Source organism: Hippichthys cyanospilos, chromosome 4, assembly GCF_059441005.1.
Source record: "Hippichthys cyanospilos isolate Australia breed blue-spotted pipefish chromosome 4, RoL_Hcya_1.0, whole genome shotgun sequence".
Lineage (NCBI taxonomy): Eukaryota > Metazoa > Chordata > Actinopteri > Syngnathiformes > Syngnathidae > Hippichthys > Hippichthys cyanospilos.
Window position 1 is genome coordinate 13,573,933 of NC_142372.1, and position 26,455 is coordinate 13,600,387.

The 26,455-nt window shown below is 37.7% G+C and overlaps 1 protein-coding gene and 1 long non-coding RNA gene across 2 annotated transcripts in view; one reads left to right on the forward strand and one right to left on the reverse strand.

The window, feature by feature from the left end:
* The window catches only part of csmd1a (CUB and Sushi multiple domains 1a), a 371,307-nt gene that overhangs the window by 241,592 nt on the left and 103,260 nt on the right, over positions 1-26,455 (reverse strand). Inside the window, exon 2 of the mRNA XM_088414132.1 lies at positions 22,471-22,687. Within this exon, the coding sequence (XP_088270258.1) occupies positions 22,471-22,687 (217 nt within the window). The remainder of the gene's footprint in view (positions 1-22,470; positions 22,688-26,455) is intronic.
* LOC148424665 (uncharacterized) lies at positions 5,137-6,113 on the forward strand. The gene is made up of 3 exons (XR_015865308.1): positions 5,137-5,180; positions 5,532-5,606; positions 5,986-6,113. It is a non-coding gene; the product is annotated as an uncharacterized LOC148424665 (long non-coding RNA).

The following is a 26,455-nucleotide window of genomic DNA, read 5'->3' on the forward strand; positions in this document are numbered from 1 at the left end:
CAGAATGTGCTTTGTTGGAGACAACTGACTCAGATCACATAGAGGACATTTTTTGAAAGGCAGTCAGTAGATAATGGCAAGAAAAACACTGAAGTACTTAAAAAAACATAACCCAATTCAAGCAGTGAACTAGATTAAATTGTACATGAAGAAGTTCAACTGGCGGAGATTCATGTACAAACTTTTAATCTGTATACAGGGTATTATAAGTCCTTGGCAAGCCTACTGTTCATTTTAAGAGCAACTGGGCAAGACACAAAAATGTGAGTCTGAGACACTGAATGAATGTCTCTCCGATTTCTGTTTGCCAACAAAGGAATTATTAAGAATTGGTTTTACTGTCCAGCAAGGGCGCTATTGAGCTACTACCTCCCAACAGGCATTATTAACTGCTTAATTAAATACTAGCACCGAACAGAAATTCAGTTGTTACGGCAGTCACAATTAAATATTTTCAAATAATTGAATAATCAAGTGAATGGCCACCCTCCCCATAAAAAAAAAAAAAAAAAAAATCTGATTGAGGTTGAATGTGAGTTGAAATGGGTGGCTATAAAAACTCATTATTTGTTAACGTGAGGGGATATAACAATTCATTATTGAATATCTTTGAAAAGCCCTCATCATCAAACTCATCATCTGACAGGCCAAATAGCTGTCACAGGGACCTTTTGCAGAGAAATCAAATATATCTGCTTGCATTTTTTAGTCAACCAAGTCACTGAAATCTTCATGAGGAAAGAAAGAAGAATGGATTTTGTGTTGAAATAAGTGTTTTGGGATATAGCCGTTTTGGTGAGTGTGAGCATTTTATTTATTTTTTTCATTTTTAATATGTTTTTGTAATTATATTTCATTCATATTTATTTAATGGATATCACATATCACGTGTACTGATAAGTTTCAATTGCTGATGTGGATTTATTGATGTTTAATAAATGCTCTGGAAAATAGCCTGTGTTGTACACGATTAATGTGATGCAACGCCCAGTAATGCGTATGTTTGCTTCTGTATATGATCTCGCCAGCCATGGTGTCATAAACGATGGTATAATGCGGGCTATTTATTCGAATTGAACTCATAGTAGGACATCACTGAAGGCCTGAGTGAGAAATGCACAGATCGCCACTGACATTAAGCGAATTGTTACAAAATCATTGAGAGAGAAAAAAAGTGTGCATTGTACATTATATAAATTTTCAGCCTCAAACTAGCCAAAAGGCTTTTGAATAAAGACAACAAAGTATTGGCCAGGCAAGCCTTGAAATTGAATTTCACAACAAAGGTATCTGAAATGCTCTAGCACATCACAGCATGTATTATTCCAAGAAAAAGTACATCTATTTTGCCTCGGGTAGTCTGCGTAACCCACTGAGATATATCACACAGGAAGTAGGAAAAGTACACAAGATCACAGACCAGCATTGTAGCTCTGCTTCAAGGTTGTAAGGAGTTAAGTGCTGTACACACTTGTCGTTTATGAAAGGAGGTTCAGAACTCGTGATTCCCTGGTGACCTTAACAAACACAGCAGTGCATATCACTCATGTTCAAACAAGGACTTATTCTAACGAACAGAGTTTAGTGTCGAGAGCATGTTCGGGGAGTATTAAATGTTACGCAGTGAGATCGTGCCTGACTTCCTCTTTTCTTTTCAATTCAAATTAGTGAAAGTTTGACGTAAAAAAATAATGTAAAGGTCTACAAAAGAGTTATAATCACATTCATTTGTAAATCGATTGCTTTATGTTAAAAAAAAAACTTTGTCTTTTACATTTTCACACGAATGGGGGAAAAAAATAACACTGGTTTCTGTGGTGGTATCATTTTAATTGCTGTATTTCATTAACAGGTAGAAAAACAAAGGACCTGACATGGTCTGAGAGATGTTGGATTTTTGAGTCTGGGAACTTATACAAAGGGAACTTCTTTTGTTTATCCTAAGGATCATATGACAAGTAAACTCTCTATATTGCACAAACTGTGTGAAATCCCTCATGAGTTATTTATTCTTTTATACAAATAAACAAATATCAGTGCTCACTTTACCTCAGGAAAGTGGGTCCCGAGGACTCGCAATACTAAAAAACTATGGGTCCCAACAGAAATGTATCACGTCCCAAAAATTGCGCAGTAAACAGGACAAAATTAGTAGAGGGAATCTTTGTCCCACGATTCAATTTCCATTTTGGGGCCTCCAATTCAATTCAGAATCTATTTCAGATTCAAAATGATTCCATTAAATAAAAAATGACTTCTTTAAATAAAAAACGACTTCTTCTTCAATCTATTGATGTGCAAATAATCATCACACAACTTCAGTCTGCTTTGCAAGACAAAAAAAGGGAAACTGTCTTTTTTTTGTTTTACATTACTAAGTTTTGATTTGTAAGAAACATTATGAAGAACAATATTGGAATATTGATTTGATAGAAAATACTGAATAGTTAAGATGAAAGATATGACAAAAGTCAATTTTCCAATTTGGCGAGACTTCATCCTGGCCACATATTCAAAAGCTGTTTTTAAGACAAAAGGGCGAAAAGCCAAAAACTATATACGAATACAATGCACATTTTTGAAAATGCCCATGTTTGTTTAAACAGTGTCCAGTTCTGCACAGTACATTTCTTCATAAAAACAACAACAAAAAAGAATAGGAACTTAAATGGCACCTGGCTCAAAGCCTAACATTGGCTCTTTTCCACAGCTAATGTGTGTGGGACACTAAAAAGTTGTGATTGCGAGAGATGGATATGTGCCAAACACTGACACTTGGCAAAACTTTTCTAAACAAGTTTGTGTCCAACTCAAAGCCAATGAAAAATAATGTACGACTGCCTGAATGATTGACCAAAACTACATAAAACTGTTTTGGAGTCTGAAACTTTTGAACATTTCTAGATGGTTGAAAGTAGTCTGCTTTTCCTGCAAATTGTATAGTTATAAAAACAGAGAACGTGAATGCAGGTTAGATGGACGTGTTAGTACATCACAGCCAAAACCACAATAGTGGTTTTAAAATTTAAAGAGTTGTCCATACTTAATTATTTGACATTTATTTGACATTTACATTAATTATTGGAATTAGTATTAGTTGGTTAAGAAAAACATAATATCCAAACATATAACATATATACAATCATTAAAAAATCAAAATAGTGTATGTTTTGGAATTTAGATTTGGGCCAACCCCTTTTTCCCAGATAACAGCTTTGCGCATGTATTTTCTCAGTCAGTTTTATGATGTGAGTGATGCTAGATTTATCTTGAATTTCTCGACCTCTTGATATCTTTGAGACTATTCGCATGTTAAGCTGTTTCTAAACATTTGAGTGGTACTGTATATACACTGCCACATAGCCTGCATTCATTTGGTGAATTTTAATGCCTCACACTATAGTGAAAAGCAACACATTTCTTCACAAACAATGAGCTTCTTTTTAATTCTCTCAACTTAGATACTCACTTTATCTCAGCAACAGTACCATGATTCAAGCAAGTGCTTCGAGAAAAACTAACAAATATGCACACGCGTATAATGTATACAAACTTGGAAGGTATTGTGAAATGTGGCAAACCCTGACCATGAAATCAGATCTACAGAGGGACACAACCCAATGCAGCTGTTGTGCTGGAAAGCTTCCATTGTAATCAAAGAAAGATGCAATGTTAACCATGTGAGACTCACCTATCCATACTGCAAAACTCTTTTTTTTATCCTCTCTATGCTGCTTTGCGGTTCTCCAGGCGCAAACTTGGCAGAAACTGCAAAGAGCTACAAATCTGTTCAAGGCAGGGCAGCTGTGCAATGTTCTGTTTTTCATTACATTTAAATGAATCGCATCAATGTGTACCCACGACCCAAAGTGATCTAGTTAATTAATTCAGTACAAATTAATAAGGCCTACATTTCAAAACCCTGCATAACGGGATAATCACTTGGCAAAAGTCAATATGCATGCAATGATGCAGTACATGCGAATGAATGCCGGGAATGTAAACAGAAGTTGTCTCCCAGGAGTCTGCCACAAAGGAACTAAGAAAAGTTTAAAACAACAAATTGAGTCTTGTGAAGGCCTAAACATGAAAAAAAGAAAAAAAACTTTAAGAAATAAGGTCATAACTCATCACTCAAGATGAACAGAAACAAAAAAATTGAAATATGAATATTCAAAAGATCTACTTTTCAAATATGTTCCTGCACACAAAAAAATGGGGTTGAGTTTATTCAGTTCAATGTATTCTTGTGGTTGAACAATTTTTTTCTTGAATGTTTATTCATCTTGAACCACAGTGAGGCTTCATGCCTCATCAATGACGTCATCTTCCTGGAATGAACGACGCTCGGATACCCCTCAGAAATTCTATTGAAGCATCGGTACATTTTGACCCATCACTCAGTAGTACCTGCCATTCTGGCGCCGGGATTTACTCGATATTGATCAAACCAAAAGCTCAGTTATTGCACAACTATACTGTCCGATCAAGAACAAGGCCAAATATTGCAATATTGCCTGAATATTTTTTCACGTGTCCACACAAAGTTTACACAAATTAAATTGCTTTTTCTTTTCATGGAAAATATTTTTTTTTATCAGAAATGATTTCATTTTGATTCCTAACTTTATTCATTAACTTGTATTTTCAATAACTTTCCGCTCTCAGTTTTACTCTCGTTTACTTTTCAGCGTAATTGTCATCACCAATCCACGTGTATGCTTTTGCAGCGCTTTTCTGCGTTGTTGTAAATGTGTGTTTGTGTGTGTCTTCGTGATTATGTGTCAGACCACAATGAAAACCATATAATCCCCCGCTATGGGCAATATCAACAGAGGAACGACTGCACTATAAAGTAGGCCAAGAATCCCTTCCACATACACACACACGCACGCACGCACACGCACAATCACAGCATCACCGGTCCACTGTGGGGGAAAGGCATTATTTGACAAACCGTTCAAATGAATTCTCTTTGCTTCTGAGAGAGAGCAAGAGAAGAGAAGAGAAGAGAAGAGAAGAGAGAGGGGAAGAGGAGGATTAGAGGGAGGAAATGAGCATCAGGAGAACCCCCTTTCCCTCTATGTTCCGTCCTCCACCCGCTTCCTCCCCCTCACGTCAACGTCTCCCCTGTGTCGGGTGCAGCTTAGAGTCCCGTGACATGTGTCCTCTTCATGCAGGTAACTGTCTCTCTGTTTGTGTGTGACTGTGGGTGCGTGGCCGCATCCGTGAGGATTTCTGACAATGTGTGAACATTAAAAGCCTTTAAAGTCAAATACGTACCCCTGAAGGCCGTAAGGCAAGGGCACCTTTACAATCTGAACATGTGTGTACTTTATGCACCCGACCACATGCACCACATGCATTTATGCACACGTGAACAGCTTATATCAATTCACTGCTTAACACAGGGAGCTAATAATCATCACTCATTTTAAATGATTTAAGTAAATAAACCAGCACCTGTCATGAGCCACTGCGCTCATTTGAGGCATTAAATATCCTAATTCTAAATATTGTAATTGCTGTAGGGACTAAAGACTTTTTGGAGCATTGAGTCTACCAGAGTTGCCCGGTGCAATCCTGCTCTGCACCACTAAGATGAGGTAAAGAAGGTGATTGGCAAAATCCATAAAGGCATGTAGCTTGTCCATAATCACCAGATTAACTACATTACTTTTAAAATCACCCTTTTTTTACAACTAAAATCGAATTACTCACACTTCAGCTTCTATATATATTTATATTTAGAGAGACAAATAATGTCCAATGCTAACTGGTCAGCAATAGTGATAAATTTAAGGTCAACAAACACTAACATGTAGTTCACACAAACATCATGTTATATTTATATTACACAAGTAATAGTGTCCTTAAAGACAATGCTTCAACTAAATTCAATGAGTAAGCTTGAGATGGAGCTGCCTGTGAGCTTCTGAAAGGTCAATAACTTCCTGTTCTTTTTCTTCTTCTTTTGTTGAGCAGACTGGGCGCATTCTGTGCTTGTCTGCTCCCTACTGGTTTAAACACCTAATTTCCATCACAGCATTTATTCCAAACACCTAAAACTGAGCTAAAACTGTGGTCTTCCTGTTAGGTGGCACAAAACTCAGGTGGGTAACTTTATTTATTTATTTATTTATGTATTTATTTATTCATCACACATTTATTTTGTAGCATCACAACTTCAGGAGATTTTTTTTCTGCTTTACTACTTTAGGGGTAACATCAATTTGACCCAATTTGGGTTTTTGATCTTGATACATCAAAGATAAAGCATCAAAAAAACACTAGAAAAACAGATAGGGGTTCAAAACGGAACCATGGCTTCATGCTTAACTCTTTCAGTGCCAAGTGTCATCTGAAAAGGCAACCCCTAGCGTACCAGCCGGTTTTGAGCATTTTGATGAATATTTCGAGGTCGAGAAAATATTGTGTGCTATATCTGTATACACATACAGTAGGTGATGTATGACAGATTGGATTCCATCCTTTACCTAGAAAAACAAATATTCTACATAATCTGAGGCAAAATTAAGGAAAAAATAAGCTTTCTCTGATTTTTTTTTCTCTGCACAATAGTGACTTTGACACTAAGATTTTTTGGTTTAGTGGCTTCTGAAACATCTCAACAGTCCTTCCCTTCATTGCAAACACAAAGAAAAAAAAACAATGAAACTGAAAGAGTTAAATGCTTTGCAAATGGGATTATATATATATATATATATATATATATATATATATATATATATATATATATATATATATATATATATATATATTTGTTTTTTTTTGTTTTTGTTTGTTTTTTTACACTAGGGACCTGTAGAACCACCGACACCCACGGCATAATGTTGTAAAAACAAATATTTGGGTCTCTGGAGTGGCTGCCTCACAGCAAATGTAAGAGGTAGAAAATGTGTCTGTGACATCACAGTCACACCTAGTTAATCCTGCCATGTCTTGGCAGGAACCTGTGAAAAGATACACCAAATCTTTTCTCTCACACGACACAGATTACAAAAGAAAAACGACATCGATCTGCAGTTGGCCGGCAACCATTTCAAGGTGTGCCCCGCCTACTGCCTCAAGTCAGCTGGAATCGGCACCAGCAAGCCTGCGACCCTTGTAAGGATAGACGGCTATAGAGGATGGATGGAACTATATCAGTAGTCGGTAGTTCTGGCCAACATGGGGTTTTTTTACCGTCCAATTTGCTCAATATGTCATTTGGACTTGTGTTGGATTGAGTTCAATTTAGTGCAGGCCACATTAATCTATGATGCAATCTATAGTATTTTTTGATAAGTATGGTAATATGTTTTATACGTTATCTTTCCCCCACATGTGTGAAACTTAATTGATTTGAGATCATTTGTCCATTGTGCTGCAGCAGCACCACAAGACAGACTGCACATCTCAAGTACCCGTTTTGAATGTTATTACTCTGTTAAATGGCTGCAGTGTTGTTATCCAGACCATTAGAATGGTTCAGATTGGGACTTCAGTAGGCTTGATGATTGTAGGTACTCAGATGAAATGCCTTCTGTTTCGAGAAAAGGTTGAGTTTGTACTTACAAAATGAGCAAATGTACTCGAACTGCAGGATTCCAATTAAACTAACACCCCCCATCTGTGTCTGTATTGTACTTCATTTGGCATTGTGACAATACAAATCTTCATGCTCAGTCAGCAAATGAGAGTTTATTTATGAGCTAATTCATGTTTGTAACAACTGCAATTAAGTCACTTTTATATATCCTAAAAATGTCCAGAAGGATTATTGACTGACAAAATACATAATTGCACAAGAGCTGATGTGCATAAAAAGGTGGGTACAGATGGTGTCTCCAAAGTCTGGAAAAAAAAAAAAAACAATAAAAAGAAAGGAATCTTTGTGGCTGGAATCCCAGCACCTGATAACCTAAGACTAACATTGTTTAAAGGTAGTTGGATAGTAAAAGATTTACTGCGATTTTTAGTAGTATAATTCTGGACTTGAATGTAGAAGAATTTACAAAAGTGATGTAACAAGACCATTTTTTCGAGGGGCATAAAACTACAGCAAAAAATGTAGTTTGTATGTATTTACATGATTATGTGTTTAGTAATTGCCCGCACTTTAGTTGATACAAACCATGCATCCAGATTGATCCAAAACTAAGGTTTCCAAAACTGGATGGGCATTCAAAACAATGCTGGAGAAATATGGTCCAACCGCAGTTACAGTATATGAAGACAATGTCCTACTGTGGCAACGGGCCCTACATTTACTATTTGTGAAAGTGAGTTTTATCCAAGAATTTTTGTGTTTTTTGCCAGGAAACAACAAAACTTACACCCGGTATAAATGGTCTTTGACTGAAGAGGTTGAGCAGCAGCACCTTAGGATGTATACTTGTTTTGACATTCAGTAAGTGGGACTTTGCAGATTGAGACTGACAGCAAGGAGAAGGTTGCAGCTGTGTTTTGCAAAGATCACCAAACTATGACTGAAGATTATTTCGAGGTCATTTCTCCAAACTAATCAAATCCAACACACCCTACACTTCTGTCTTATTCTATATCAAACTCTATCGCCATATGTGAACATAAACCCAAAACCTGCCATTTGAAGTGTGGTTAGACATGAAAACGACATCATCACATTCATACTAAAACGCATCCTAAAATGTTAATCTGCACTTTAAAAATCATTGTTTCTTGGTTATGTTTTTTTTTTTTTTTTTCTGTTATTTCCTGTTAGGTTCCTCTTGCCTGACCTTTTAGTCTGCTCTTGTCTGGTGCTCTCCCATTATTTTTTGACCACATGTCGCAGCCTCACCTTCATAACTTTAGGTTTAAGAAAATAATAAAGCTGTTCTCCTTTTCAATTGGGTGTCATCGCCATGGTAACTAAGTCTGGAAAATCGAAGTCGTCCTTAGTTAGCTTCTTGGCAGGTTACACCAAGCCTTTCAACAAATCAAGTTCTTGTGTAATTGCAGAAAACTGTTGGGCACTTCAGCACAGAGTACATTCACATACCTGTTTTTTTTTGTTTGTTTTCTTTTTATTCACAGATTTTTTTGGGGGGTGTTGAATTTTTTTTTAATTTTCTGACCTGAACACATATGTACACAACACAACACAACACAACATATGTACATATGGCACATTTGACAATAAAGCTTTTGAATCTTGAATGATTTCTCAAATTTCGCCTCGGTCAACACTTAGTTTTCAGATATGAGATGTGATTGATGTAGGTGTGACAAGGTGGTACAAGGTGGAGGTGGGACTGTACCACGGATCAGTTCTGAGCCCCTTGTTGTTTTTTATGGTGATGAACAGACTGACAGATTAGGTCACAGAGGAATCTCCATGGACTATGATGTTTGAAGCTGACATTGTGATCTGTAGTGAAAGTAGGCAACAAGTCGAGGAGAAGCTAGAGCGGTGGAGGTTGGCTGCCGAAGAAAAGAGAGGAGTGAAGGTAAACCACATCAAGACGGAGCATGTGTGTGTAAATGAGAGGGACCCAAGTGGAAAAGTGAAGAAACGGGCAAAAAAGAAGAAGAAGAAGAAGAAGAAGAAAGTGGAGGATTTTAATTACTTGGGATCAACAATCCAGAGCAATGGAGAGTATTGAAGCGAGTTAAAGAACTGTGTGCAGCCAGGCTGGAACAGGTGGAGAAAAGTGTCATGGGTGACGTTTGATAGAAGAGTTTCAGCTAAAATGAAAGGAAAGTTGTACAAGACTGGCGAGACCAGCAATATTATTTTGCCTGGAGAAAGTGCCATTGAGGAAAAGACAGGATGCAAAGCTTGAGGTAGCAGAGATGAAGATGCTGAGGTTCTTTTTTGGAGTGACCAAGATGGAATGCATACATCAGAGGGACAACACAGTTGGAGAAGCCAGACTGAGATGGTTTAGACGTGTCCTGAATGTATAGGACGATTGATGCTGAATTTTGAATTGCCAGACAGGATGTCTAGAGGAAGACCAAAGAGGAGGTTTATAGATGTACTGTAGTTAAAGAGGATATGGAGGTAGTTCGAGTGAGCGAAGAAGATGCAGGAGACAGACTTAGAAGGAGGCAGTTGATTCGCTGCGGGGACCCCTGATGGGAAAAGTTGAAAGGAGAAGAAAAAAAAAACATGATCAGCACTTAGAGGGATTATTTTATTTTATTTGTTAAGTTTCACCCAAATAAGTTTTGCAAACAAATGAGTGAAATCATATAGGAAGCACAACATAAACTAAAATGATTTTTTTGTGTTGTATCAGGGATTTTTTGATCAACATTTAGTGATATTATCAAATCAATAAAACTGTGGTGAGACAGTGAGTAGAGAGAAAAAGTTCTTCTCCAGAACATGGCCTTATTCTCCAGTGTATGTTTCAATTTAAAGATTGCACATGAGAATCTGATATATTACCCTGTGGACCAGTACTAGTTCCTTGGGTGTGATGTGCGGAGCAGTGGCACTCCAGTAAAGTGATTGTGTTAGCACTAAAGTGGCAGCTGTAAAGGCCTGATGGCCTGGGCCAGTAACCTAGCCAGGAAGAAAGTTCAAGATGGCATCTTCTGAGCCTGCCAACATCCAATTTCCATTTGCGCTCCGTAGTAAATACCTTTACAGGCTCACATCAATCTTGCCTCTATGTTTTTACGCTAACATACACCCTATACACTTAACACACATTTTCCCCTTCATTTTTATATCTTCTTTTCTATTTTATGTCAGCAACTCCAAATTTGCTAGAAATCGACTACAAAATAAACTTTTGCCCACGTCACTCTTTTTCAAGTTTTTCATGATGTAGAATTTTTGGATAAAATGGAAGATGATAGGTTTGAAGATGCCTCCGGAAAGGGGCATTCTTGGTGTGTTGTGTGTGTAAATGACCAGAATTAATGTACTTCCAAAGTTTAATAAATAAAACATGGATTGTGCAGCAATCAGTTTTTGTTTTGATCCTTCTATAATAATTTGGGGGTACTTGGTCAAAAACAATATTTCACAAAGGGTACATTATTGAAAAAATAGTTGGGAACTACTGCACTGAAGACTCGAGTGAATCGATTTTAAATAAGAGCGCTATCAAGAAATGTTGCTGACCAAACGTTTTTTTTATTTATTAATTTATTTTTGTTCTTGTGCCTTACTCAATGTTATGTACACTTGCCTATTGGTTAGTGATGTAATGTTCACGAACAGATCGAGTCTTTTGATTGGCTTGTCACTGCGAACAATGGGGCTCGAGGCCTTACCTAGATAAAGTCGACATCATTGGGTTTGCTCTATATGTATGTACAATACACACAGGGTAGGGTAATGAGACAGCAGGACGGCAATTTTCCGGGAATCAAATGTGCATCTATTTAAGGACAACTAACACATAATAACCCCTGAAAACCAACCTCAACACCTACTCGCATACAAGCCAACCGCGGAACAGAATGTTCCAATTTTTCACAATTCAACGGCCTACACAACCAAATTTGACATTTCAATACACCCACTATACTGTAATCCAGATCCCTCATTCAAACAATTTGCATATTAAAACCATTTTTTTCTCCAGGAATATAAAATCTAAGCAAACAATCTGAGTTTGTGCCCATGGGTTTGCACACTTTTGGGTGGTAAGCAAGAAGAAATAACGTCAGCAGCGTGACGAATGGGAGAGAATTGGCTAGGGCAAATATAACACCCTGCACTCATATTAAGGGATTCACTGACAAGCCGTTATTGATTATAGCTTATACATTCACTGTCCACAGATTTTAAAAAAATGTTCTGCTGCACAGTTAAAAATGTCCTCAAGTAAAGAATAGTTTCTGTGGCTCAACATGTAATGCAATACTTCAAAACTAATCTTCAAGAAAATTGATTTATTCCTAAAAAGATCGAAGCAACTCTTAAGATTCATTATGCTGAGAAGAAGTTTCCTGGAGAGAAGAAGATGTCGCCTCATTTTGGTTCACCAGGCAGCTGAGTGGAAATTTATAAGTGGAAATTATAAAAGGATGTTATTTCCTGGTGTATGGATTTTTTTCAGGGAGCAAGTAATGAAGAGAGCATCTTTTGATCCCTGCCTGTGAAATAAAGTATTTCCTCCTATTTTATCTACAATACCTACAAAAAAGAAAGGTCTTATGGAGCATTTCAAATCTTTTTCTTCAAGATTGATACGGCTGAAACAAACATATTTCTATATGTACATTCAGGGTGTGTTGATTTCATATTCACACCATGCAAACACCCAGAGGGAGGGAAAAACCAGAGGATAAACCCCAGCTCAGATGTTCTAAAAATGACAGGCAGCCATTCAGTCAGCCTGTTAGTCAGCCAGTCAAGCAGTGCAGAGAAGAGCGCCAGGGGCGTGGTAACTAAATGCCTGCGCACATTATGACTTATGATGTATAGGGTTTTGAAATGCAAAGCAGAAATCAATTGCTATGCCCAACAGTTTGAATTAAATAGGGTTGAATTCAGGTTGTTCTATGGATGTGACTGTGCCTAACTAACTTTTACCCTGTCACTGTTCAATTAAAAAAGGTGTATAATGTCATCGATTTATCTGCGAGTCTTTCTGTGTGTAGGTTCCCCCGTGTTTGTATTGGTTTCCTTTCCAGGCCTCAAGCTGAAATTGTCCATAGGTGGAAACGGTGTTCTGTTTATTGAAAGCAATAAAATGAACTGTCATGCTGTGTGATGTCGAGAAGACCTCATTTCATCCAGCACCCAAGGTCGTATCATATGTGTGTGTTTTTTTTTCCTCATTGTTCTTTCATTCTTATTGCCACTTTTTCTGAAAGGAATACCGAGTAAGTGTTTACCTTCCAAGCAAAAACATGTCCACCGAGCAGATGTCATATGGCAATATTGATATGGATGATGTGAGCAAAATGCTCTAATACGGCAAGCAATAATTACTTTTTGACAATTGTGATTTAAGTTTTAGAGTTTTCTGTTTTAATCCCGACACCCGACGGCTTGCAAGGACTCTCGGTTTTAATTCACAAGATTTTATTACATGGATCTTCTGTGAATGGTGTTTAGCGTTTGAGTCCATCTGTTGGTTTTTTTTGACAGGAACGAACATTGAGAAACAATTTAGCCGGCTGCTGAATGCCAAAATGCTAAACAAGTATCAAACTTTTTCAAGTATCAAAGTTTTTCATGTGTTCAACAGTGTGACTCACATTAGCAATTGATTTAATTGAATGCTTGTGTAGAAAATAGAATGTGTGAGGTGATCGTTGACATTATTATCGTTCATTAGTAAAGTTGGAGAGTGTTGGTGTTTTCATTGTTTGTTGCGAGCCAGGTGTTATATTGTTTACTTGTTGATGACAACTAATGCTGAACAAATTAATTACATTTTTGTGATAGCGAAATAAAATATTACAAATATATTTATTCAAAATAAGGAAAACTCCGATCACGTCCACAAGCATAATCAAAAAACAAAAAAAACACAGGTTCTGTCATGTGGGCACGAGGATTTAGACCCAGAATCAGACAGGACACATAAGTGGAAGATGATTAAAGTCTTTAAAAGAAAAATAAAATCCAACACAACCATAGTGAGGATCAGAACCTAAATTCAGAAACTAGACACAGAAATGACATGACTTGACATGACAGCTTGAGATGTTGATGTTCCAAAATTGTATCAGTACTGTTTTAGAGATTAAATACTATAAAATATACTGTCCATAGTAATACAGACATCCATCCTCTATGACACAATAAAGCAAAATAAATAATAGTAAGAGCATAGCAATGTATACTTTAAGAAAAAAATATTCACAACCACCCACAACAGTAATTAAAAGCTGATAAATATTGTACATAAAAATGACGAAAGGTGGCAAATACATGACCATTATGAAAAAAGCGACAAATACATGATCATAGGAACTGCATAGCAACTGCTATCACAACAGGTCCACTTTTGAGGTTTCACTAGTCTATAAACTAAAACTGACTTAAGCCATTGTGAACTACTATTTGCACAGCATATGCATTTCTCCATTATCAAAAGCACTTATCCTTTCAATTTGCAGGCATGTTGGAGCCTATCTCAGCCATCTTTCAGCCGTAGACGGGGCACACCATGTGCCGGTTCCTAGCCAATTGCAGGCCACAAGCATTCACACTCAAAATCACACCTATGAACAATTTAGTGTCAATAATACCAACCCAATATGTGTTTGGACTATGAGAAGAAACTGGGCTACGCTGAGAAAACCCACGCAGGCAAAGGGAGAGCATGCATACTCCACACAGGAAGCAAACCAGTCTCATACCATTCCGCCCACAAGATGCGCATTATATTTAGTGTGAGGTAAAACAGGCATTATTCGTCTCACAATGTTTACATAAAACATTCCCATCATTGAGGAGCAGTGGGCGGCCCCCGTTAAGCACCCGAAGATTCAATGTAGAAGATGTCTTTGGAGTTGGCCTGACACAGTTTAAGCAAGTTAAATGAGCAAATCATACGTTACACAAGTAAGTACAATTTAGAGTGACTTGATTTAATTTGATTTCAACAAACAGTATGTTTGCTGTGCGTAACGGTGTGTGCACTTTGGGATAAGCAACTTATGAGATGAAAATGAGGATTCGATGTGTCAACAAGACAACCTTGAGACAACTTAAGCAAATCTCAGCAGGAGCATAGCCGTAGTTTCCTATAAATGAAGTGTCAAACTGATGACTCTGCTGCTTTTCACCTCTGCTTGGCTTAGTCTGCTTTCTCTCATTTCACTTCTCCTTAGAGCTGTCTCTCAGCATTAACAGGTGTTTAGTTCAGTAGGAGGCCCGCTGACCTAAATATTCTCATCAGTCCTACCGTCGACTCCTGCTGAATCACTTCCAAGCCAGGCCCCAAGTGACCCTCTCTGTCACTTTCATTCAGTATAACACCACACTTTTAGGTGTTTGAGCGTCAACGTGAAAAATTAACAAGCCAGTAGGCTATGTGATGCATCTTAATCTTGGTGAAGGGGAAAAAAAAATCTCTCCTAAATTACGAACTGGCAAATGATGCTAGTACACACTGAAGTTTGCCTCGTTGCATAAACTTCCTAACGCTCATTTCCATCCTTAAACAGTTTGTCTTAAACAGGCACATGCAAAGCCACTTTGGGGGTCAAATACTTAAACCAATGCAAGGCAACACATGACCAAAACAGGCAATGAAAAAAGTTAGTCTAGATATATTTAATGGATGTACTAATGTATGTTGACAAAATCAACAAAATCAACAGACCTACAAACAAAAGGAGGTGAATGAAAGCTAGAAATAAATATAAATAATATGAATAAATAAAAAAATATTATTGTTTTCTTCATAATTACTTTTTTAATTTACTTTTTTTTTTTTAATCCCAATGCCGCTGTTTATGTCTGCTTTCTGTAATTTTTCTCAAGGACAGCTTTGTAAAAGAGATGTCAATTTCAATGGATACTTCTTTAGTTAAATAAAGGTTTAAAAATATATCAAACTCAAGAAAAATTGGTCTGATGTCAAAACTCTTTTGGTAAAAAGTAATGACATAAAGGATATTTTTTGGTCATTTTTCAAACATCGAGTAATGTTTGAAACAAACAAAAAAACAAGGGCTCTAGGTAAATGTTTAATCTAGGGCAGAAGGGTTTGTGCTACAGCACCATCTTAGCACAGCGTACTTCCAATCCGCCCACATGCCTGGCTTTATATACCAATATTTTGAATAACCATTAAGTACAGAATGAAATAGTTCTCTCTGTCTTTATTTTGAAGGGGCTGCACTAACATCATGTGTCATCAAGCTACTTTATTTCGATGCTGGTCCACATTGATTTTAGCCTCCTTGCTAGCGTTTTGCCAGTTTTAGAGATGTACAAAAAGATAAATGCCTGCACTTATTGATTTTATCATTGTCTACAGCTTCCCAACACTGCAAAAAATACGTATTATTGACACGACGGCTCACAGCATTTAACAACCTTAAGAGTGTTACTGACAGCTGATGACAGTGGATATTGACTTTAGTTTACTTTTCAACACGCATCCTACACATGCATGTATGCAACAGCATACCTAAAAGTTTTTTTAAAAAAGTATTCAAAAAAATGATGGGCTTCGTTTTGGAAGCCTATGATAAATATGTCCAGGAAATTCATTCATATGTACATACATGTATATCAATTGTCTGGCGGAATTCATATATCCTGTTTCCAGATTCTGTTCAACTCTTAACATAATGTGGAAACTGCACTGAACTTTGTGATGAGCTGGTGACAAGTCGAAGCAGCTTAGAGAATTATCAAGAACACAATACGACACATGGCGGACAGACAGAACTACCAACCGCAGAGGGACTTAGTTCGACTAGCTTTAGCATCCTCCTTGTGTGTTTGCGTGTGTCCGTGTGGACACGTGTGTGTTTAAGTCTTTCGTGGGCCCCGGGTCTCTGTCGAAATGCTTTTGTGCTTCACTCCTCACCTCAACCCCACACCCCCAACCATCCTACCTTCTTCCCACCCCACGCTCCCGCTTCATGTCGCTCTTTGCTTCCCTTGCGGTAGTCATGGATTAGTTCCATTGCCTGGTTATCTAGTGTTGGCCTATTTTTCACATAGGTTTTACACTGCACTCGCAGGAAATGAGTGATCGAGTGGTGAAAGTTTGACTGTGCAGGCACATTTCAGAAGTTGTTGACACGAAATATCTTTGACAGGTTAATCTGGGATTGTAATCAGACATGCAGAAAGAGAGACAAGAATTGTATCTTTCACGCATACATGTGTTTTTGCTTTGCTAGGTACTTGCTTTCCCAATCAAAGACACTGCATGGACCCAAAAAAGAAAAGTGAGCACGCTGAAGATTGATAGACAGTCACATGAATTTGGTAATTATCAAGTACAGTGTCAGTCTGTGCATTTCAATGCTACAGTAACTATTCCCATACGCTACAGCGGACACTATTCTCTACATATTACGAGGCAGTGTACCAGTATAACATGATTATAAAGCACACAAGAATTTAATCAAATGGACACCAATATCCCTACACATTTTGCTAGAACAGCCCATACGTGCATTCTTCAACAATAAATTCCATTTGCAAAAGACCTGAGAAAAACCTGGTCCCTTACTTAAAGATGTCCTTTTAATAATTCACAGTGGGTAAGTATGAGAGATGGTGGCAGTAAAAAGTGTCTACGGTCAGCTGGATTTCACTCAAATGCATTTGATATCAGTGGCGACAAGCTGCAGAGTGGCAATTGAAAAGTAACTTTGAAACATCTTCCTCAGCATATTATAAAATGTTGCTACCTCTTCATACACGGACTGTTCGGATAAATCACAGTTTGGCATCAACCCTTCATCTCTCTGTATAGAAGTAAAAAAGTTTTACAAGAATTTAAAGGTACTGCGCAGATTATCACTTTTATCTTCAGCAAGCAGTGGGCGGATCTTGGCTGTGTTGAAGAAGCTTTTTCCGTTTCAAAAACAAATACGAAAGAAAGATGTGGACACTCCTTGCCATCTTTGATCAGCATGAGTGGAACGGAGGAGATTTACTGTTGCTGATGCACAGCTGGGGCCGCCGAGGAAAAGCCTCAGATGTCAGGTCAGCCCGTCTTTCCTACAAGATTGCAAAATCTCCCCACATAAGGTCTGAGGGCAGTTGCACGACTGTCTGCAAAAGAATGATATAGCTGCATTCTTATTTGAAAACAGATGAAGGCAGAGAAGATCCTATTGCTTTTATACAAATGACCATGTGAGCACAAGCGGTGGGCTCATGTCAGTCTTGACATAAGGCAGGTTTTAGAGCCTACAAGAGAACAACATTGATTTCAAAAACAGGAGCAGCCAGAGTGAAAAAAAATCTCCACCTGGGCTTCAACATTTGTCATTAAGGAAACCAGTGAGGAAACGCTATGGAGAAACTTTTGTTTGGATCAAAGCAATTTGGGTGGGTCACAGATGGATAAAAATTTGCTGGGGTTTCTCAGAAAACAATATTATCGACGTAACTTCATTTTTACAAATGTCAATTTTAAGAATTCATTTTGCATTTACGAAATCAGTGCTCTTAAAGGACCTAGATCATGATAGTTCTACAGTTTCCACTGTTAAATAAATGCATGTAATTTACATTTGGCACATTAGCAATTAAATTTCTTATTAAATATGAGTGTTATGGAAATGACACTTCTTAGTACATTTCGTTGTCGGGCTGTGCTTCTCACCCTGATGATGCCACGCCCCATTTATCGCAGAGTGAATAAAGGAGCCAAATACAGGCGTTTAACTGACAGTAAAATGTAAAACATTGTCCATAGAGCGCATTTAGTAAGACATGTTCCTCCTATCGAATTGCTCCCTGTGGGAAGCCACTATTCATAATAACTGTTCCACCCGACATAGAATTTCATAAAATTTACACCACTTTGGCCTTTTCTACAGTAAAACGTTGTAACTGATAAATGAAACGTAACTGTTTACTTACCTGACTTACTTGCAAAATCTCTACTCCTCAACTGGAACCAAAACAAAACTAAAAGACATGGATCAGGTTGATGTTTACTCTTTCACGGGCTGTACGAGGGCGATGTAGGGGAGGTACAAATTTCTTCTGTTGTCATTAGTTTTTCTCAAGTCATGTTTATCTGGTCTGGCAGGACTGGTGTGAGAGCGCAGACTGAGCCAGGAATGTTTGGAAATGCAACAGAAGGAAAATAAGACTTTGGGGGTGTTTAGGGTGAGAAATCAACATTGTAAATAAGCGTTTTCATAATAGGGCCCCTTTACAGGCACTTTGAAAATGTAGCCTGATCATATATACAGTAGCTAAAATATACGTGTACATTTTTAAAGATTTTTTTACAGCATGTTTTCTTCCTTTTTTTTTTGTTTTAATGTCCATTAAAGTTAGTTGTGACTTAGCTACAACTGGAAATGTGGATCCTCATGTGTTAACAGTTGAGAACCAGTAATCATTGAGAACTATTTATGTTTGAAGTTTACAGTGGATCCTTGAGAAACGAGTAACCTGAATAAGGGCCGTCACAACAATTTAATCTCAAACAATGTGCGGGATTCTGCCACAAGACTTTTCGAGTGGCAGTTTTACCCACTGGTCACGGTTTCATGTTATGAAAATGTAGCGAATTACAATATAGCCAATCAAAATAGAACAGAAGCTTTCAGGCAGGTGAAAAATCCATAGACACCCACTGTGCTCTACCAAGTGTTAAAAATAAACCAATAAAATACATATCCTTCCATCCATCCGTCCATCCGTCCATCCATCTATCCTCTTAGCTATTTATATTCATTAAAATTTCATTGTAACATGTGAATAATGAAATAAGAAAGCTTGTGGTGAAAATCGAGCTGTGCACAGACCGCTCCTTTTACATTCAAATGAACGGAAAACAAGCCCCGACTTTAATACAGCCCCGTTTTTTTCTCATCCATGTCCTCTTTCTGTAATAACCCAGATTTTTTTTAACAGCACACTCCATCTTGAGATTTTTTTTTTTGAAGTGATACAGTACGACATACTCTTGTTGACTTAACTCGATACGCTTGAAATTCGGTAGCAACCTGACATCACTTGCTGGATTTTGAATTTTCCACAATCACTAGGGACTTGCACGTTACTTTCTTCCATATCGGCCTTGAAGTGTAAAATAATAATCATTATTCATTTATAATTATTATCATCACCAGAATCAGGGTGCTGCCTTCAATGGGCAGAGAAAAAATCCAGAGACAAAGTAAAGTGCATCAGCTGTGAGGGATTTGAAAATTGCTCCGAGGGACCAAGTGCAAGTGAGCTGCTGGTACACTTCACTCTCCTGTTGTCTCGACACAGCTGGACTTACTGGAGGCTGTTGGCACAGCTGTCAACTCACCTTGTGTGAGGCCTGCACGCAGAGCAATGATTGTGCCAACAAGCCTCACGACACACTCTCACACACTATTACACACATCTGTGTGTGTCTTTTGCTTTTCGTGTTATTACTATAACGGTATTTAATCATAATGACATAAACATGGACTTATGTCCAATTAGAAAACACTTTCAATGACGTGCAAAACATGAAGGAGGAAGCGGTATGTATTTCTCACCTGCCTGAGTGAAAAAAAAAAACCTCTGTGCAGGTGGTTACATAGGGGTTTAAAGAAGTCTAAAGTTAAATACCCCTGAGCTCTTATAATGTTGTAGTCAATAAAGATTTTTGAGGTAAACAGCTTTCAAATACTTGAAGTCCACAGAACACCTGATTTGAGTGACATTTTCTAATCTGAGAACATTTGACATGAGCATGAAGACCAAATGTGTTATGGATTTCACATTTCACTAACAAGAGTTGATCATTTTGTTTTTATACATTTGACACCAATGTCATCGTGTTACTTAAACATTGCCTGTTGCGTTAATAACGGTTGTCTGATGACAGCTGTTTTGAGACTATTCTATTTTCATTATTGCCGACAGTAGTCGTCCCCAGCTATCGCTCGACGGCCCGGTACCTTTGGGCCGCACAATGAGACTGCAAAAAAAACAAATAAATAAATAAACTGCACAGCATGTGTCGGCCCCCTCACCATTCCCAGCCTGTCGATTACCTTTCAAGGGGCAATATTAATAGATTTTATTATTTTATGATAGAGAATCTTTGATTTGATGATTTTATGATAGAGAATCATGACATGTTGTGTGGCTGGATTTTTTTTCTCACTGATAACTGATAAATAGGCTGCAGATGAGAGATGACACTGTCTCACAGTGAACGGCGCATGGTCCTTTTTTTTTTTAAACACTAACCTAAGCGTGTTAACATATGTAGTAAGTACAGCTCCCTGTATGATGAGATGGTCGAAATAAATTTGCTAAAATATCCCAGTGAGTGAGCGAAGCACGGCTGCACTATCCTCATCTGAATCATCAGCCATCTGATCCACTGTGTGTGGAAAAATATGTGTATTTTCTAGAAGCTCAGTAAAGTCAGCAGTCCTTTTGTCCTCCTCTGGGCAAACCACTAAATAGGTATTCTTCTCACTCAGAGACATAATAAAGCTGCTGGATATAACATTTTAACAAAAAATAACACTGTTACCCAAAACTGCACCAGCAAGCACAAACACAACAGTGGGTGCCTTCCCAGCTCATCCCTCCTACACACAAACTCTGTGATGAATAAGCTCCCAGCAGCGAGCCAACTCTGTGGACGCCGTTGTAACGACCCTTCCTGCACTGCAACAAATCACCAAATACCGATGCTGCCAGTTCAGCAATGCCTTTTAACTTGTTTGGCATTCTGGCCCGATCATCTTAATGATCACAACAACATTGGCATGTCTTTGTGGCTTGTTTATCATATTTACAGAAGAAGTCAATTGAAAGCTAAAATGTACAAGAAATTGACTGGGGGGTTGCTTCATTCATGTTGAGACAATAAACAATAAAAACCCGTCGACATTAATGGCTAATTTTATATTACATGACTTCTACTACTGAAATATATTGGGGAATAAGTGAATCGGTCACAGTAATACATCAAGCGATGGACTTACAAATGAAATCATTTCATTCTTATTAAATTTGCTAAGTTCATCGACTTCATATTGATTTCAATTTGGTACTTAAAAAGATAAGGCATGGTGCGCTGTAAGGTGCAGTGCTCTGTCAGTGAAATATAAAAATAAAAGCATTCTTGCAGTGAGTGCTTTTTTGCCTCAAATGAAAAGAACAACAAAACAATGCTTGCTGATCAACTACAAGTTACCATATTGGCAAGATATTAGTCAATGCTAGGTTGTAATATTCACTCATTTTTAAAGGGATACTTTAATTATTTAGCCGTTTTCAGCAGTAGACATTTAATATTTTTTCTATGATTTATTTGCTAACCAACATTTGTCATGTACAATTCATACTTTGAAAGCAATTTTTTCTCCACTTTCTTTCTCACTGAAAATGACAACAGATGTGCTCAGGGCTCAGGTAACAATCAATCACAGCTTCTCAAATATCACATGACCGAACACAAAAAAACTGTGAGCCATGATTGTCCGTAAGCTGAAGCTCTTAAACGTGAAGTCATTTTCAGTTGACAGCAAGTGGAAAATGTCTTTTGAGGACATTAATTGGTCAGGTACAATAACAAAGTTATCAAATAATGATAGAAAAGATAGGAACTTTTTACATATGGAAACAGCTAAAAAAGTAAAGTACCCCCTAAAACCAGACAGTTTCAAATGTTAAGTTCAACACAGACATCATTTGTTGAAGTTCAAAAAATGGCGTTGGAAATAAAAAAATAATTTAAAAAATAGACCCAGTTCCTTTCCGGTGTCAGACGAAGATTGCTTGTGACAGAAATGCGTGTCAGTGCATGTCGATACTTTTTAACAGGTTAGAGTGACAGCGACAGAAAAAAAAGAATCTAATATTCCAACCTCATTTTCAGGTTTCCGGGCGAAGGTTGTCCATCATATACAGACACCATATCAAAGTCTTCCTCTAGTGCCAGCGTGACGAAGGTGAGCTGGATCCTGTTTCGCTCGCCTGTTATTATCAGCCACGTACAGTTGGCGTAGTTGGGATAGCCGTGGGGGAAACCAGGCGATTCTATCGTTCCGTTCAGGCCTTGGATTACACCACCACACGATTCAGCTGGAAGAAAAAAACAAACGTTACAAAATCAGGACGTTTTGATTTCAAATTTCGGCCTTCAAAATGGGATTTGAATCATTTCAGACTTCACATGCGTATAGGCAAACAAATTATGCAAAGGCTTTAAGAAAGAATATATATGTATATCGAGTTCAGCATGTTACTGTCATGACATACATTTTCAACATAAGGGTGACTTTAGCACTCCTATTACCTCCTGGTAAGAGTTTATTACATAACCCAGCCCCCCAACACACACCCCTTAAAAGTGTTTTGTTTAATGTAATAAAAGTAGCACTATAATGTTGTACTTCATAAAATCTTAGAGAAATATTTAGATAAATATTTAAAATGAAGAACTAAACGCTTCTGCAACATTTTTCAATTTGTTCCCTTTGAAGTAGTATCATAAAGAGATATAGATACCAATTAGCACGGTAAGCCACTGCAATATTGGTCGTTCTTCATAGAGGATATAAAATATATGCCATTACTAAATACTACTATTAATAAATTAACTGTCTGCATGTATTGCTCCAACATTTGTTTTCAGCCATAGTATAGTTTGTTAGAATCAAGTTGAGTGAACGTATCCAAAAAATATATTTTTAGTTTTGTTTGACAGTTAACTTCAACAGATGGATTTTTTTTTTTTTAATATGAGACTAATTATGTCTGCCCAACTGCTACTTTTTGTTAAGTGACAAGTCGGGTTCACTCCCACACTACTATTATAATATCTCAATGTAAGATAGACAAGGGAAGAATCTTGAAAAATGTGTCAGTCAGCTCATTCATATATCAGAGCCCTACTGCATAATGTATAAGTACAAGAAACAAGGTGGCGCTATACTCTATACACGCCAAAAATTAAGAAACGTTATAATTAGCCCTAAGTTCCAAGCAGTAAGGGTTCATTCAGTTATTATTTAACTAGTTGGAAGCTGCAAATTGCTGCAATTTTTTCTTGTACATGGCACAATGATTGTCGCTAGCGTGGAATACAAAAGTTGGAAACTTGAAATGGGCCTAGGGTAATTTGCACAGTGTGACAGTGTGTTAAGTCACACAATATGGGCTCCGGCTGCCCAGCAACACTAACGGGTACAGCTGGTATTGAAAATGCATTTTTATGTGTATGGATGGAAGGAATATTTTATACCCGTATACAATGTACACACACTAGGTGGACTGCAGGGCTTTTCTCCAGTGCCATTGGGCAACAGTCATGTCTTTGCATATATGAGGGTCATTTAGAGGCTTCACATATTAGAATGTGGCTTGAATGCTTTGTAATATAATTTTGAAGATATTCTACAATGTAGCTTTAAGTGAGGGATAGAAAAAAGAGAGTTAATTAGGAATAAAGCTCACTACAAAATTGTGTGTGTGCGGGTGTGTGTAGGTGTGTGTGTGTGTGTAATCATGGCCTAGCAAAGAATAGCCAGTAAAGTTAATTGACAGCAACTGAATTATGCAACATTATAAGAAAGTCCAGTTCTACACATTACTACAAAAGAATAAATATCCTCATATGACCTGTGAAAACACATGCAAATGTAAAAACAACAAATAACAAAAAGCCAATTAAGATGTCATGGGTATATTCTATGGCCAATGTTTTGCTAGCATCAACAATGTGCCATCACGTATCCTTGCTCGCTTGTATCTTTCGTTTGTCTCTCCTTGAGCAAGATTTTGTACGTTTTCTTCATGACATCACCGGAACATAGAGTAAAATCATACATCAGTGTGTGCCTGCGTTCAACATAAAAGTCAGAAATAATTGATTGTCAGAGCCCAAGGGCTATTGGTTTATTAACCGTTTATTATTGAGAGAACCTGCTCTCTTCCCACAGAAGCAACGGGCACGTCTACAAGGACAAGATCCAGTCAAGCAAAGGTTTACAAGCATTTCTTTACATTTATTTTTTTTTGTTCTTTTCAAACTTGTTCCTTGCAGGTGTGCCAGATGTTTTCACTTGCCCAAAGCATTCAAACCACACATAACTACACGCTGGCAGCAAGTACAACAACAAAACACGTGTGTGCGCGCAGTACATGCACACACAAACAAACATCGAACCACCTGGAGTGTCCAGATTCATTTCAGATTGTTCTCCGCTATCTTTCCAACCCAATTCACCTCTCCCTCTCAGCGCTTCTTATGTACGTCTTTCATTAAATCTTCAGTTGTCTCCCTCGTCTGTCCGCACTCTTCTCCTCTGCCTGCCAGAGCCCAACTTTGAACAGATGGGCTGAGTAGGACTTAGCAGATATTTGCATCACATCTCATAACATATTGGAACAACATACCCAGAGCAGTCCAGTAAAATACTGTGTTTCCTTGCTGAGTTAAACCCAACTGACTTTTCATGCTTCTGAATGTTTTGTGCAGTGTAGCCTTTCTGATACCAGATTGTCTAGTGGCTGAAAAGCATATGGTTGGCTCAGCTAAGAGCGATGTACTGTATTTCGTCCGAGTGAGCAAAAGGCGTGTTGACACTGCACATAGATAAGTTCAAGTGAAAAACTTAGCTATTCAAATGATTTCATACTGTATAAGAACAAATGGAAGCTTGTCAAGAACAACCCATGCCAGAATGCACGTCTAACAAGTTTTACACTTTTTATCAGCATGTTCATGAAACATTGTTGTGTAACATGACAATAGAATTAAAGGACATTTAAGGCTTACAATTGATTATCTCCAGGTTTGTTTCCATATAAATCATCTTCTTCTCTTTAACATCATTAGCAATCTTGGGATTCGTGGATAACCAATTCAAGTTTGAATTAAGCACTAAAATGCATAATAAATACGATATTGAAAGCACTTTCACTTGAGATCAAGGCTTTAGGCAGCTATCTTTGTGCCCCCGCGACCAATTGCAGAGCAGCATCTTCATGACCCCATCATGCTGACCAATAGTAGACCAGTGTCTTAGGGAGTCGAGACGCCAATCAATCGCAGACCAGCACTGTAGTGACGCGTTGCAATGGAGGCAGTTTGACGCCAACAGAAAATAAGTTACCTAAAAACGCTCCAAGAGGGAGGCAAAACAACAGACACATCCATCCCCCACAGGTCATGACAGTTGTTGATGTTAATTGTAAAGCGGGATGAATGCCTTAAAGAGGGGACAAAAGACTAAATAAATCAAAATAAATGTACTTTTTTTAGTATTTTAGTATTTTCATTAATATTCCAAATTAGTAGGCCTAACTGTCTTGCAAGAGCAAATACTGATGTTAATTGATGTTAAGAAATTTTAGATTCCTGATGAATTTTTTAACATAAGATAAACACTTGGGGGTCGGAAGAACAGATTAATTTTGATCAGTTAATTACAGTCACAGTTAAAGTAGTTTGCATTTTAATCAAGATAATCTCATGTTTAATCTTTATAACTATCCGTATGATGATTAGATCCATTTTTTAAGCATCAGGCTTCCTGTGCTTTAGCTGGAAAACAAAGGTTAATCACACCCTGGAGTGGGCACTGATTGACTGTCATGTGTCTTTGGCTTAAAGTAACCTGGCTCCTATTTTGGGTGGGAGGGCAAGTTCAGAAGCACTTGAAAATGGCTTGAAAATGGAAAATGGAAGAGCACATGAGAGTTGTTGGTCCAATGAATGGAAAATTCATCTGCATAAAATGCCCTGAAATCATCTTTGATGAAGGTAGGGTGCATTCTTGCATTCTTTGCATTCTTTGTGAGCAAGAGCCTGCATACCACGGAGGCCGATCAAGTTCAGCCTACCAC